This window comes from Camelus dromedarius, chromosome 15, assembly GCF_036321535.1.
Source record: "Camelus dromedarius isolate mCamDro1 chromosome 15, mCamDro1.pat, whole genome shotgun sequence".
NCBI lineage: Eukaryota > Metazoa > Chordata > Mammalia > Artiodactyla > Camelidae > Camelus > Camelus dromedarius.
This window is the reverse complement of record NC_087450.1, coordinates 10,078,261-10,094,223: the sequence shown is the minus strand read 5'-3', so window position 1 is coordinate 10,094,223 and position 15,963 is coordinate 10,078,261. Positions and strand designations below refer to the sequence as shown.

The 15,963-nt window shown below is 41.0% G+C and overlaps 1 protein-coding gene across 1 annotated transcript; it reads right to left on the bottom strand.

The window, feature by feature from the left end:
- Positions 1–5,492: 5,492 nt before the first annotated feature.
- TPRKB (TP53RK binding protein) lies at positions 5,493–12,622 on the bottom strand. Its single transcript, XM_031466479.2, has 5 exons — positions 12,425–12,622; positions 8,678–8,840; positions 7,708–7,830; positions 6,181–6,357; positions 5,493–5,649 (listed from the first exon to the last, which is right to left on the bottom strand). Exons 2-5 carry the CDS (start codon positions 8,816–8,818, stop codon positions 5,563–5,565), a joined length of 528 nt encoding a protein of 175 aa, XP_031322339.2. The 5' UTR covers positions 8,819–8,840; positions 12,425–12,622; the 3' UTR covers positions 5,493–5,562.
- Between the last annotated feature and the right edge of the window lie 3,341 nt (positions 12,623–15,963).

Genomic DNA, 15,963 nt, shown 5'->3' with positions numbered 1-15,963 from the left:
GCTCCCTCTTTTGAAGCCTTTGCACTTCTCATTAAGCACTTATATTGCTATTAGTTACTTGCTTGCCAACATATCATAATTATCAGCTAACTTATTAAAGTTAATTAGATTAGACACCAACAGTTACAAGCACCCTGGCAGATTTATTTTTCTGTTGCCCATAGGAACCTGTTGTAATAGGTAATTACACTGTTGGCATCACTGCTATTCCCAGAGTTGTGGACTTGAGAGCAGCATGTCAGTGAAACCCCAGGCTTCGGTTTATGAAGAACTTGTCTGGTGGACCAGCCCAGCCCAGAGAGGGGCCAGTGAGATGGAACGCAGTCAGGTGGCACTGTGGTTTGGAAATCTCAGAAAGAGGAGGAAAATGTCCTGGACAGAACATCTCCCCTGACCTCTCATCAGGGCTCCCTATAGCCAGCCTCAGGTCAGCGCCCTGGGCTTCCACGGAGAACTCATAACAAAGGAGATGAGTGAGGGGAAATAAGAAAATTATTTCAAGGGGAAGGAAAGCGGACTGACAGGTCATCCTTGGCAAGATGTTCAGAAATCCTAGGACAATGATTCCAGCTCTACAGAAATCTTTCTAGTCCAACTGAACCTTTTAACACATTCTCTGAGAAAGGGAGACGGTATTGGGTCCCAACTCTCAAATTAGGGTAACTCGAGCTGATTTTATAGATATAGCTCATTAAAGGGACTAATTAAGAAGGTGTGGGTGGATAGAGGGGAACCAGGCACATTATTGCTCAGAGGGCTGAAGCGAGATGGGAGAGGTGACAGGAACCTGACCCAGGTGTTGAGCAGCGCAGACTGTCCTGGCAGGTCCAGGGCCAAAGCCAGCCTAGGGGACCTATCTTTTCATACTGGAGTTCCCTCAGGATACATGCCCAGGAATGGGATTGCTGGGTCATATGGTAAGTCTCTTTTTAGTCTGTTGAGGAATCTCATACTTTTTTTTTAATTGAAGTACTGTCACTTACATGTGTCAATTCCTGGTGTACAGCACAATGTCCCAGTCATGAATTTACACACACATTTGTTTTTCATTTTTTCTCATTAAAGTTTATTAGAAGATACTGAACATAGTTCCCTGTGCTATACAGCAGAAAACATTTTTTAAAACCTATTTTTATATATAGCGGCTAACATTTGTAAACCTGAAACTCCCAAATTTATCCCTTCCCACCCTCCTTCCCTGGGAACCATAAGATTGTTTACTGTTTTCCATAACAGCTGCACCACCTACCTTCCCAGCAGTGCAGGAGGGCTCCCTTTTCTCCACATCCTCTCCAGCATTTATCATTTGTGGACTTTTAGCAATGGCCATTCTGACTGGTGTGAGGTGATACCTCATCGTAGTTTTGATTTGCATTTCTCTGTTAATTAGTGATATTGAACGTTTTTTCATGTGCCCGTTGACCATTTATGTGTCTTCATGGGAGAATTGCTTGTTTAGGTCTCCTGCCCATTTTTTGATTGGGTTGTTTGTTTTTTTAAGTTGTATGAATTGTTTGTATATTCTGGAAATTAAGCCCTTGTCAGTTGCATCATTTGTAAATATTTTTTCCCATTCCATAGGTTGTCTGTCTGTTTTTATGGTTTCTTTTGCTGTGCAAATCTTAAGTTTAATTAGGTCCAATTTATTTTTGCATTTTCTTTTGCCTTGGGATTGGGAGACTGATCTTTGAAAGTATTACTACAATTTATGTCAGAATGTTTTGCTTCTGTTCTCGAGATTCATGGAGTCCTGTACTATGTTTAAGTCTTTAAACCATCTGAGTTTATTTTTGTGTATGTAGTGAGGGACTGTTATAACTTCATTGATGTACATGTGGCTGTCCAGTTCTCCCAACACCACTTGCTGAAGAGACTGTCTTTCCTCCATTGCATGTTCTTGCTTCCTTTGTTGAAGACTAACCATAAGCCTGTGGTTTATTTCTGGGCTCTCTGTTCTGTTCCATTGATCCATGTCTGTTTTTGTGCCAGTATCACACTGTTTTGGTTACTGTAGTTCTGTTGTATTGTCTGAAGGCTGGGAGGGTTCTACCTCCAGCTTTGTTCTTTTCCTCAGTATTGCTTTGGCAATTCTGGGTTTTCATGATTCCATATAAATTTTAGGATTATTTATCCTACTTCTGTGAAAAAATTCCTGGGTAATTCAATAGGAATCACATTAAATTTGTAAACTGTTTTGGGTAGTATGGCCATTTTAACACTATTAATTATTCTAATCCAAGAGCATGGGATATATTTCCATTTCTTCAAATCATCTTTAATTCCCTTAGTCAATGTTTTGTAGGTGTCTGTGTATAAGTCTTTCACCTCCTTGGTCAGGTTTATTCCTAAGCTTTTTTTTTCTAATATGATTTTAAAAGGGATTATTTTTTTACTTTTCTGATATTTCACTGTTAGTGTAAAGAAATGCAACTGATTTCTATATGTTACTCTCGTATCCTGCTACCTTGCTGAATTCTCTTATCAGCTCTAGTAGTTTTTGTGTGGAGCCTCTGTGGTTTTCTTTATATAATATCATGTCATCCCCATGTAGTGGCAATTTTACCTCTTCGTCTTAGTGACAGTTTGGATCCCTTTTATTTCTTTTTCTTGTCTGATAGCTATGGCTAGGATTTCCAATACTATGTTGAATAGAAGTGGTGAGAGTGGGCATCCTTGTCTTGTTCCAGATTTTAGTGGGAAGGCTTTCAACTTTTCACCATTGAGTATTATGTTGGCTGTTGAGTTTGCCATAGTTTTTATTATGTTGAGATATGTTCTAGTTTTTATCATAAATGGGTTGGGTGCTGAATTCTATCAAATGCCTTTTCTGCATCTGTTGAGATGATCATGTGATTTCTGTCCTATCTTTTGTTGGTGCAGTATATCGCAACTTTGGGTTTAATGTAGTTAATAACAGTATCTGTCTCATATGATGCTGTGAGAATTAAATGAATTCCTGCACGTAAAAACTTGGAACCAGACTTGGAAGGGCAATGCTGGAGTAGCCAGAAGTGCAGGAATATGAACAGGTGGATATAAAGTTATTAAGACAGGAACCTAGAATATTGTAGATACCCAATAGATTTTTATCTTTTTAAGTTGAATTTTATCTTTTTAGTTGAGTGTAGTTTAGTTTCTGGTGTGCAGCAAAGTGATTCAGCTATACATTTACATACATAGTCTTTCCCACTGTGGTTTATTACAGGATATTGAATATAGTTCCCTGTGTGATACAGTAGGACCTTGTTGTTTATCTGTTTTGTATATAGTAGTTTGTATTTGCTAATCCCAAACTTCTAATTTATCCCCCTACCCCCTTAGTAATCATAAATTTTTCTATGTCTGTGAGTCTACTTCTGTTTTGTAAATAGTTTGTGTCATATTTTAGATTTCCATATATAAGAGATGTCATATGGTATCTGTCAGATTTCTCTTTCTGACTTACTTCACTTAGTATGATAATCTCTTGGTCCACCCATGTTGCTGCAAATGGCATTATTTCATTCTTTTTTATGGCTGAGTAGTACTCCATCATGTACACACACACCACAACTTCTTTATCCAGTCATCTGGTGATGAACATTTAGGTTGCTTTCATGTCTTGGCTATTGTAAATAGTGCTGCTGTGAACACTGGGGTACATGTATCTTTTTGAATTAGAGTTTTCTCCAGATACACACCCAGGAGTGGAATTGCTGGATCATATGGTAACTCTATTTTTAGTTTTTTAAGAAACCGCCATGCTGTTCTCAATAGTGGCTGCACCAATTTATATTTCCACTAACACTGTCGAAGGGTTCCCTTTTTACCCCCACTCTCTCCAGCATTTGTTTTTCGTAGACTTTTAAATGATGGCCATTCTGACTGGTGTGAGGTGGTACTTCATTGTAGTTTTGATTTACATTTCGCTAATAACTAGAGATGCTGAGCATATTTTGTGTCTGTTGGCCTTATGTGACATCCAGTAAATGTTTGCAATCATTACAATTATATAAAAATAAAATATATTTGAACAGAAATAGAAGACTAGAAGATAGTGACAAATAATAGTAACAGTGGTTATCTTTAGAATATTAAGAGGCAGGAGTGGGAGTGTTTTTTTTTTTTCCTTTGTTACCTATTCTATGATTTAAAATTTTCTACAACGTGGACTGCAGCATGTAAATCAATGAAATCAGAACACCCCCTCACACCACACACAAAAATAAACTCAAAATAGCTTAAAGACGTAAACATAAGACACTATAAACCTCTTAGAAAAAAACATAGGCAAAACGTTATCTGACATCAATCTTAGCAGTGTTCTCCTAGGACAGCCTACCCAGGCAACAGAAATAAAAGCAGAAATAAACAAATGAGAGCTAAGCAAACTTACAAGCTTTTGCACAGCAAAGGAAACCATAAGCAAAACAAACAGACAATCTATGGAATGGGAGAAACCATATAGAGACAGTGAGACTGACAAGGGCTTAATTTCCAGAATATACAAAGTTGTATTTCCAGCTCATACAGCTCAGTAACAACAACAAAAAAACAAGCAACCCAATCCAAAAATGGGCAGAAGACCTAAACAACCAATTCTCCAGTGAAGACATACAAATGGCCAATAGGCACATGAAAAAATGCTCAGTATCGCTAATTATCAGAGAAACGCAAATCAGAACTATAATAGGTATCACCTCACACCAGTAGAATGGCCATCATTCAAAAGTCCACGAATGGTAAATGCTGGAGAGACTGTGGAGAACAGGGAACCTTCCTACACTGTTAAGAATATAGTTTAGTGCAGCTGTTCTAGAAAACAGTATGGAGATTCCTTAAAAGACTAAAAATAGACTTACCATATGATCCACCAGTCCCACTCCTGGGCATATATCTAGAGGGAACTTTACTTTGAAAAGATACATGTACCCCAGTGTTTATAGCAGCATTATTTAAAATAGCCATACATGGAAACAACTTAAATGTCCATCAACAGATGACTGGATAAAGAAGTTGTGGTTTATTTATACAGTGGAATACTACTCAGCCATAAAAAAGAAAATAATGCCATTTGCAACAACATGGATGGACCTGGAGATTGTCATTCTCAGTGAAGTAAGCCAGAAAGAGAAGGAAAAATACCACATGATATAACTTATATGTGGAATCTTAAAAAAAGACAAAAGAACTTATTTACAAAATAGAAACAGACTCATATACATAGAAAACAAACTTATAATTATAGAGGAAGGGAAGGGATAAATTGGGAGTCTGAGATTTGCAGATACTAACTACTATATATAAAATAGATCAACAGCAAGGTCCTACTGTATAGCACAGGGAACTATATTCAACATCTTGTAATAACCTATAATGAAAATGAATATATATTTATATGTAACTGAATCACTATGCTGTACACCAGATATTAACACAATGTTGTAAACTGAATATACTTAAGTTTAAAAAAAGATACATATAATAAATAAAAATTTCTGCAACAAACATAATAAATGTTATAATCTGGAAAAAATAACCAATGTTTTTAATAAATGCTGAAAGCCATTAATATTTTTCATTTCATAAAACATCTTTTGTTGACATTCTACAAATGATACCATCCAGTAATGTCCCAATACTTTCTTCTTGTGAAGATAGTTTATATATCTGTAAAAATAAAAGACAGATGACATGCTGAAATATTCATGCACTACTAATTTTCATTATACAAACATGTATATGTGGAATATTTATTACTCAATTATTGGGAAAATCATGTGAAATCACAATGCAATTAAAGTATGCAAAGTAGATGGCAATTGGTCACTTATGTCAAATGTTCCCTTTTAACTGCAGTTACGGTGATAACTATAAACACAGAAGCAAATCTGTACCAATTTTAAAAGCATACGTTTAGTCATAAATTTCATACTGTATTTATTTTACATGTCAAACATAGTACGTAAGCTTGATATTTAAAGTTATCTATTCTTTTTAAAAGAATGTGTTTATCAGCTAAATTTCTAATTTATCTTACATAAAACCTGCATCTTCCAATTCTTTGCATCTATATTTTTCAAGTAATTTCAATTAATGTTTCTTAAAAGCTAAGAAAAAAATAGAAGCATTGATGATCAATAAACAAACAGTATTATTCCACATTTGTCATGCTCTTTCTAAAAATGTGGATTCACAAACCTTTTTCACTTCTGTAATATTTGTTATTTCAGGGAGATTTTCCAGAGAAACTTGATGACCTTCCACCTGAGATACTAGGTCTTCTTGATTTATTTGTTTTTCTCCCTCTTCAATATAAGTAATTAGAATTGAAGTGTCATTTGCCGAGATACCAAATTTCTTCAGAGCCTCTGAAATCTAACAGAAAAAAAAAGAAAACTAAAAACCAGTAGTTTCAACATGTGAAACATCTCTCCATTTGCACTCTTCCTGGTCAGATTCTTGTTTTTCATATCCTAACGGCCCTCTCCGCCTGTAGTTTTTCTCAAATGTTCCTTCCCAACATCCGCCAGCTCTGCCTCCAGAGCGCCCCCTACTCACGGCAGCGCCGCACTCCCGCGGGCCCTGCCGGGCTTCTCGCCATGGAGCGCTAATACCGCCTCCCTTGAACCCAGGTGACCCCTGAGCTGCGTACTCCTGCCCTGCAGCCAGCCTGGGCTGTCTGGGGATCCTGTCATTTCATGCTTTTTGGCCTGTGCTCACACTTTGTCCTCTGCCTGGAGTGCCCTCATCTTTCAAGGTCCAGTTCAAATGTCACTCCCTTCCGCCTTCCTCCTTACAGAATGGACTGCTGCTTTGTCGCCACCATAGATCTGCATTATCATTCCCATTACATCAGTTATCTCAGGGCATTTAAACTTCTGCCTTGTTCACCTGCCTTCCTCAGGAATGTATTTGTTTCTTCTGACCCTCAAACCGGGACAGGGACGAGCTCAGCAGATGCTTATGAATCACACGGTCTCTTGGATTATTTCCATGATCTCAAAGAAACAGTATATTATCTAGAAATTTTCCCCCAGGCACTGGGGGATTCTAGGACCATGCCTTTTACAAACATTTCAAACGTCTGTATTTTACACCATGCTACGGGTTTCCTAATTTTTCTCTTGATGATTTAGCAGTTGGTTATATTAATAGTAGTAGTAATATTAACACTTCATCAGCAAAATTACAGGTTTTGGTGTTTTATTTACATGCCCCAGGTGGAATGTTTTTAGCTCAGTAACTCTGATTACTAACAGTATCTCAAACCACAAACTCTTCCTACACACTGGCTGTGTGCGTGAGCCTGTGTTCAGGGGTGTTCCAGGCATGAGGCCTCTGGTATTCGGAAAAGACATGGATTCTACCTTTAAAGACTTTATCGGGAGAATGAAACATGTACATGATAACAGGCAAATACCCATGCCTCACTTTTATCATTTAGATTTACATGCCACTTAGAGTGAGCTTTCTGACTATATGGTAAGAAGGACAAACAAAACTACCTACACGTAATTTAGCTCAACTTTTGTTTACTCATATGTGAAGTGACTCCAAAGCTTATTTGTCTAGTAAGAGGCAGTGCTAAGCCTCAACTCTCCGTCCAGAGCTCTCTTCACTATTATTTTGGTTTGTTACTAAGAACAGGCTCCAACCCAATGCTGAGCAACACACAAGCGATCATGCCAAGGTCAACAGATAGGAAGTAAATTCCATATTAATTACATTGTTAGTTGGGGAAAGATTGAAAATAATTTCAGTAGACAGAGTTCTTGTCTTCATTTTTCCCAGTTTGTAGAGGTGAACTGCTTTGTTTGCTGCCACAAGTATCTGCAATGGATCCACAATCTACCAAAGAGAACAAAAAGAATTACACACAGTCTGGAGTCCTCAAAAGACTTATGCCCTATCAAGGTAACTCCAGTGCCAGTCTGTTTCACTTCATTACAATTCCTGTGATATTTTCAAAATCTCAAGGGCCTGGGTGTTCAGAAAATAAATCATAGAATTTTAAAGCTGCAAGCAACTTAGATAAATAGTAAAAACATTTTCAAAGTACATTTACTGAGAGCTATTATTATGGGAGAGGTCACATTCTAAACATTTTGCCTCCATTTTCTGTAGTTCTCAAAACCACCTAGGATATCGTGTCATTACTCACGTGCCACAGGTGAGGGAACCAAGGCAAAGAAAGGGGCTGGATCCCAGCTCTGTCACTTACCACCCAGGGAACTTGGGCAAATTCCTTAGTGCTCTATCTGGTGGATGCAGATAATCACAGCACTTCCTTCATAGGGTTGTTGTGAAGATTAAGTGAATTAGCAGAGTCTGTACGGAACTTAGAACAATACTAGGAACCAAAGCAGCACTGGATAAAGGTTGGCTACCACTCGCTCAAAGTCCTAGTAAGTGGCATGTCTGGGACAAGTCCTGGTAAGTGGTTGTACAGCGTGTGCTCGTAACCATTATGCGATGCCTACTTTACATCCTAGCTCAGATGAGAAGACAGAGACCCAGCATCTGCCATCACACTAGCGCCAGACCGCCTCTCACATCTCCTAGGGCAGGGCCTCGCCCTTGAATCTCAGGCTATCAAGACAACCACCTTAGGCTAACCTGTAACATCATCACCCATAACAAAGTTATCATAGTCCTAATCTCTCCGTAGAGCTCACGCATCCCCACGAGTACTTACCACTGTAGGGTTTATTAATGAGCCATCAATGGCACCTTCCATGGCCTTTTTTCTCAAGTCTCCAGCATTTTTTACATCTTTAAATAACAGAAGGGTCACTCTGTGTTCAGGAAATAGGTCCAGCTGATGTGTTAGCTGCATTTCCTAGGTAAGCAGGATGCAACTGCACGAGACCAAAAGACAACATTGTAAATCATAATAAACAAATATCCTTACTAACGAGTAAGTTAAAATAACTTTAATAATAAGACGGAGAGCTCTTAAACTAGAAGAATCCATCCAACAGCACATTTGGCATCCTCGTGAGATACTGTCTTCCTAACCCTGCTGAGCAGTTCCTAGCTTCCTTCCCATTCCTGGGAAAGGGTCAAGATTGCCGCCTGGCCCCCTGGTTGTGCAGACAAGGCAGGCTCTGGTGCAAGGATGAGGGGCTCCAAGAGACAGCGAGGAGCAGAACACTGACAGGTTTTTAGACCACGGGTTACTTACGGCAGTGATGAAACCTCACTCCAACTTAGCCTTTCCAGCTTCCTGATCTCACCATTCTGTTTAGACACTAGCAGCACCCAGACGCAAATATAAAGGGAAAAAACAATCTTAATAGAATAAAGTACAACTTGACTCAAAGCTATTCATTTCACACATGGGAATTTAAGCAGAGAGGGTACAATTCTTAAACAATAATACTGGCCCTTTACAAACATAAATTTAACAAGAAAAGGACAGGGTGTATACAAAGACACAAAAGAAGCATAAAAGACAACTTAAATAACCAGAAAGACATAATCACATCCTCAAATGGAAAAATGAAGCACTGCAAAAATTTGATCTTAAAAACAATTTCAATCAAAGCCTTAATGAGAGACTTGGGTAAGACAATTTGATAGGTTCATTTTAATCTTTTTACCTAGCAGTTTCCATTTCTAGCATTTTTCTCAAGGAATAAATCGGCAACCTGGAGATTTATGTAATAAGATGTCCTCGTCATCCTAACAGTAAAAAGCTGAAAACAACTCACCTAACTAGTAGGTTTGGTTATTACTGAACAACCACTAAAAACTGGAGTCTTGAGGAGCAGTTAACGATGTGTAAAAATAGCAATTAATAACATTATTAAGGTAGAACATTTGATTGGAAAACAAAACACAAAATGTGGCATAAATTGTGGATTTTTAAAAAGGTACACAAAAAGAAAAAATATTGAAAGGAAATACAACAAAAAATTATCTTTGACTTGCTGGAATTACATCGGACCTTTTCTGTTACAATCAGGGGGAAAAAAAAAGAATATTTGTGAATAATGTCCTGGCTCACAGCAATTCAGTCTTTATTGTCACAATAATGCCCAATGGAAAAAAGATAACATACCCAATCACACAAAAAAGTATACATAATTTATTAAAAATTATACAGATATGTAAATAGATATTACATAAAATACATAAAAATTACAAAGATAGAATGTATACCCAATTATACAAACAGATGCACACACACACAAAAAAAATGAAGGAAGCACACCAAAATGTGGCCGTTTTGGGCAGTAAAATTGTAGGTAACTTTTATTGTCCTCTATAAAAAATATTGTTGTGTGTATGTTCTAAATTTTCTACAGTAAGCATATGGTGCCAACTGATGTCTGCCAAGGCCCTGAGACCCCCACTCTTGGGCTCTCAGATGTCCACCTGCAATCCCTCAGGAAAAAAAAAAACCAAAGTGCACCCTTTTCTGACATGTGTTTCCCGTAGCAGAATCAATAGTCCTGGGAAATGGCTAGCCTCATAATAGCGCAGGCTGACTTGTCTCTGCCCATGGTTCCTCCTTATTGGCTCTTCATGGACCCTCACCCATAACCAGTCAAAAACCTGTGCATGAGCTGATCCCGCAGCCCAGCCCTCTCTGTTCACCAACCCCATCCCATAAAAGACCTCAGCAGCCCACCCTGGGTGTTCACACAGGCACCTCTAGTCTGTGTGGCCCGCTGCTGCCTGTAGCAGTGTATCTATTAAACCTTTTCTTTCCTTCTTTCCTTCCTTCTTTCCTTCCACAATGTTTATTCCAGGAGAGCAACTCACTGAGATAAAACCATTTTAAAATCTACATATATGTACTGTTCATTCACATATAGGTACTAAGAACAGTTTAGAGCTTCAGCTTTTAAAACTTACATACTTTTAAACTTTTCCTATGTTTCTTAAACTTTCCTTTGTCTTTGGTAAATTCTTTTACCACTCACAATATCGGCCTGCTGCTCTCCCCAGCAGAGCACACACAAAAAAATGCATACATATAATCAGGGAGGAAAAAAATGTTTGTGGGTTTTACACTAAGGGAAAAAGGACCCCTAGCAAACGTCAAAATAGTTTGGTTTTGGTCTCTATTATCCACTCACTTAGGCCTGGAACTTAGTATCATCATTTGATACCTTTGACTGAAATCCCATATCTACTCCAAAAGTCTTGTCAATTTTTAAATATCTTTTTGACCAGTGCACTTCTCTCCCATACCCACTGCCACCACTGTAGGCCACCACCTCTCATCTACAGCTGTGACCTCTTAGAAGTGGTTGCCTCAAAAGGAAACAGAGGACTCTGGGGGTCCTCCCTGGTACAAATATTTTCTGTGCCCCCCTTTCCTTGTTTGTAGGAAATACGCTTCATTCAGCCTCCCTGACCTTCCCTGTGTTCCAAACGGCAGATTCAAACAGTTGCTAATCAGGGAAAGGAGAGAATGTACGGGCAGAAACCCTCGAGAAACAACAGTGCAGCCTTGGGGCAGGGTCCTGGTTTTTCCTCAAGGGATATACACAACAATGCCCATGAGTTCTTCTGCAGGAACTAAGACCCTGACCCAGGTGGAGGAAGGCAACTGAAGGCTGAACACCTGATTCCCGGAACGCTGCCACATTACCTCATCACCTGCCAATCAGAAGAAAGTCACACACCCTGCAGCCCTCATCCCAAATTTTGCCTTTAAAAACTTCTAAACTTCTTTACAAAAGCCACCAGGAAGTTCAGGTTTTTCAGGCATGAGCCACCCCTTCTTGCTTGGCCCTGCAATAAATCACTCTCTGCTCCAAACTCCTTTCCATTTATTTGGCCTCACTGTGCCTGGGGCACAGAACTTTTGTTCCGTAACAATTCCTGCCCTTCTATCATCCAGCCTCCACCTGGGGGTCACAGTAATCCCTTCAAAATGTAAACCAAAATTTCCCTTCTGCTGCTCTTACGATAAAGCCCCTTTAAGTCAAGGCGTTCCAAAGTAGGACCCGGGCCCTGCCTCCCTCTCCTGCTGCCTAGCGCACCCGCCCCCAGACCGCGCTCCTCCCGCCACCGCCGCAAAGGCCTGTTCAGCTTCCAGCCTCCCAACTCCCCCTCGTCTCCACTCCGGGGGACAGCCAGTTCTCCCGACTCAATCTCCCTTCCCTCCGCTCGCCCCTAAGAGTCCATTTAGCAGCGCGCCCAGAGCCGCAGGACTAGCTCCCTGTTCTCCGAGCGCCTTCTCAGCCCTTGTCACCACTTTGGTGAGCGCGGGCTGATCGGGATGAGGAACCGCCGCTGGACTGTACACCCCCCCCCCCCAAGAAGGGAGAGTCGGCCCCTGTCCGGCTGCGCTCCCGGGGCCGGGCCGAGGGCGCGCGGGAGAAACAAGGGCGCGGGGAGCCACAGGCAGGACTGGGAAATCAGGGCCACGGACGCCAGGCCCGGGGCTCCCGGCCCGGCCCGCCAGCGCGCCGGCGGGACTCACCGCCGCGTCCCCGGTCCGTCCCACGAAGCCGTCCCCTCGGAAGCAAGGGCTTCGACTTCCGGGGGTTCGGCCGGAGCCGCCGCGTCTTTCCGCGTCCCCTGCGGAGGAAGGGTCTCCGCCGCCGCCCTGCCCACCCTGCTCCCCCCGCGTGAGTCCCGTCAGCGGCTGGAAGGAGAGCCCGGCTCCGCCCGCCACTTCCGCCGGGGAGGCGGCCCGGCCCGAAGCTGCGAGTGCCCGCCCCGTCCTCAAGCCAGGCAGCCGTGGACGAGACGCCCCGTTTCTCCCCGGGAAGGTACTGGCCCGGGAGAGCTCTACGTACGTCTCCGCTGCCCGAGATTCGGCGTCATCCCGGAGCGTATCAGCCTCCAGAGGAGGAGGCAAGCCTCTGAACAGGATGAGAGGATTACGTAGAGAATTGTTTCCCACGTTCTTTATGGTCGGGGCTCGTCTTGGTCAGTACTTTTTCTCTTTACACAAAAACAGGTAAATAACAAACAGCTGTAGGATAGATATGTGCTACGGAGAAAAAAACAGAGGAAAGAAGGAATGCCAGGCCATGGGTATTACTGTTTTAAATAGGATGGTTAAGAAAGATCTCACCAAAAAGGGCCATTTGAACAGTGACTGGAGGTCTGGAAGCAAGTTCTGTGTATTTGGGAGAGCAGCAAAGAGTTCAAAGGCTCTGAGACAGATACGGCCCTAGCCTATTTAAGGAAGAGCAAAGAGAACCGTGTGGCTTGAGCACAGTGGGAATACATATATACAAAATAAATCGACTGTTGGATTTTCAGCTTTGACTGCCTTAATCTTAAGTACAAAAAGACAGGCAAAGGCCACCAGATATTTCAAGATCACATCTAACAGGAGAGAGGCATCAACAAACAGGAAAAGATAAAAATTAAAAACAAAAACAGCTGATAGAACAGAAGAAACTTAAAAACCGGTAACCTTAGAGAAGGAAAAGATAATACATTAACTAAAAAATACGTACAAGAATGCTGGAAAAAATGCCATTCAGGAAATAAGAGCTAACTCTTAGAAATTAAAAAATATATAGCAGAAAAACATGTATATAATATACAGCAGAAAACCTAAATAATTAACAGAGAGTAGAAAATAAAGCTGAGGCAATTCTGATTTTAAAAAAAAAAAGGGAAAGAGATTAAAAGTGGAAAATAAAAAACACAATTAACTTTCAGGTACACTTCAGAAAATCCAATAGTCAACTTACTAGTTCCCCAAAAAGAAAACAGGGTAAGATGAAAAGAAAGTTTTCCAAAACCGATGCACATTCAGGCCAGACTGAAAGGCCTCACTTAGTATCTAGCACTATGAATTTTAAAAATACCCACACTAAGGTATATTATGAAATTTCAGGACACCTGAGATAAAATCCTAAAGCTTTCAGAAAGAAAAAATTACAGGTCACAAGTCAAAGTTCTGGAATCAGAATAGCACAAGGTTTCAAACAGCAACTATGAGCAATGGAAAACAATGTATAAATGCATTTAAAAGTGTACAGCCTGTCAAACTATCAGTGCAGGAAAAGAATAAAATAAACCCCTTTCAGACATGCCAAAGCCTCAAAAGATTTACATCCCATTAATCCTTCTTGGAAAACTATGGGAGGATGTTCTCCACCAAACAGGGCAGTAAACCGGGAAAGCAGCAGCTATGGATCCAGGAAACAGCAGAGGGACGTAGTAATGCCCAGGGCGAGGGCAAGGAGAAGTCCCAGGGGAGAGCTATGCCGCAGGTGTGGAGAACCACCAGGGTGACTGCCATGGGTTGAGTTGTGTCCAGACAAAAGTCATATGTTGAAGTCGTCCTAAGCACCAGGGCTTCAAAATGTGGCTGTGTTTGCAGATAGGGTCTTGAAAGAGGTTAAGTTTGAATGAGGTCATTAGGGTGGGCACTAGTGCAATATGACTGGTGAGCTTGTAAGAGGAAACCTGGACACAGACACAGAGGGAAGACCATGTGGAGACCAAGGGAGAAGGCAACCATCTAAACAGGTCAAGGAGAGAGGCCTCCGAAGAAACTAGCCCTGCCAGCACCTTGATCTCGGACTTCCGGCTTCCAGAACCGTAAGAAAATACTACCTGTCGTTTAGGCCGCCCAGCCTGCGGTCCTTTTTTAAGCAGCCCTGGCAAACTAATACAGTGCCCAGCCCGGAGTAGGTCAAGAGGACTCCGGGAAAGATTTCAAGCAAAAAAGAATCTGATGTGTTTATCCTATCCATGTTAGGAGAAATGTTACAGTGGTGTTGGAGATTTGGAGGATGAATTAGTGATGGGTCCATAGGAAAAGATGCAAAAAAAAAAAAAGGCAAAAACGAAGGGGACGAAAGTGGTTAAGAGAGGAAACATCATCATGGTACGCCATGGCTCAGAGGTGAATGACATTTACCTAGCAGATAACGTGAACTTAGAATACTGATTTAACCGAAAGTTGGGAGACAGCTATACTGAAAAGATGATGGGGGAAAGAGGATGTGAATGAGCTAAGTCCTCATCCTCCACAGCAGGAAGTCAACAGATAACATTAAAACCGGAAACATCAAGCAGTGGCAATATAAGCACAGTACTTAAATATGGAGGCAAATATTAGAAGCTAATGCAAAAAATACTTCAAGTGCTTGCATCTGGGGAGTGACAGTCAGGGGAGGGCAGGGTGCTGATGGGAAGACTACTCTCACAGCAATCTCAGTAGAAGTATTTGAATGTTAAGCTACCTGTATATGTTTTTTTTAATAAAAATAAACATTTTAAAAGATAAATAAACCACTGAAGACCTTTACAAAAGAGTGTTCCTGGTCCCTTTAGCCAGAGGACTTTCTATGGTGCGATGTGAGAAGCCAGAACCATAGCGTGTTGAAGAATAAATGAGACACGAAGTAGCGAAAGCAGACTGGTTTTCAACAAGCCATGCTGATAACTGACATGAGAAGGGACAGAGAGGACAAAAGGATCAAAGAAGGTTCTTGAAGGTGGCAGTGCTTTTGTGATGATGCTTCTACTGGCAGTGTCCTCCTCAGGGACTGCTTGCCAAGAAACTCCTTAAAACTATCAGATTAGCTAGATTCCCGTACTTGCCCCTGATTGTTCTTTTTTTGGCCTCACCCGTTGTCGGCTCCAACTTCTTTCCAAGTGAGCATTCATGATGTATCCTAGGGAACAATTCCACAAGAGCAGCCCTTTTAGCAAGAAGAACTCTTGTATCTCTGTTAAATGTGGCGGGCAGAAAAGAACTTTCTGAGCCATCTCTTAGGAGAAGGGTAACAAGTTGAGCTCATCAGATACAGAGCAGGGAGTGGCTGAGTTAGGGCACCTCCTTAGGGTCAGGTTCCACATGATGTTCACATACAAAAGAAAGCAGAGAAAATAACACATGTAGCATCTGACTTTCTACAATACAAACCTTCAAAATCAAGAGGCTTAAAAGAAAATGAAGCCAATTTGCCCAAGTACTCATCAAATACCTACCAAGGCTTATGATGTCATGATGGTCAGACACTTCCTTGAGCAAACAAAGGTTTC

What these genes read in the sequence shown, in the direction of transcription:
- TPRKB (XM_031466479.2), bottom strand. Translation starts at nt 8,818, where the DNA reads ATGCAGCTAACACATCAGCTGGACCTATTTCCTGAACACAGAGTGACC. An exon ending in CATTAATAAACCCTACAGTG is followed by an intron (nt 7,831 to 8,677) that starts GTAAGTACTCGT and finishes TCTCTTTGGTAG; the next exon opens with ATTGTGGATCCATTGCAGAT. An exon ending in ATATTACAGAAGTGAAAAAG is followed by an intron (nt 5,650 to 6,180) that starts GTTTGTGAATCC and finishes TTATTTTTACAG; the next exon opens with ATATATAAACTATCTTCACA.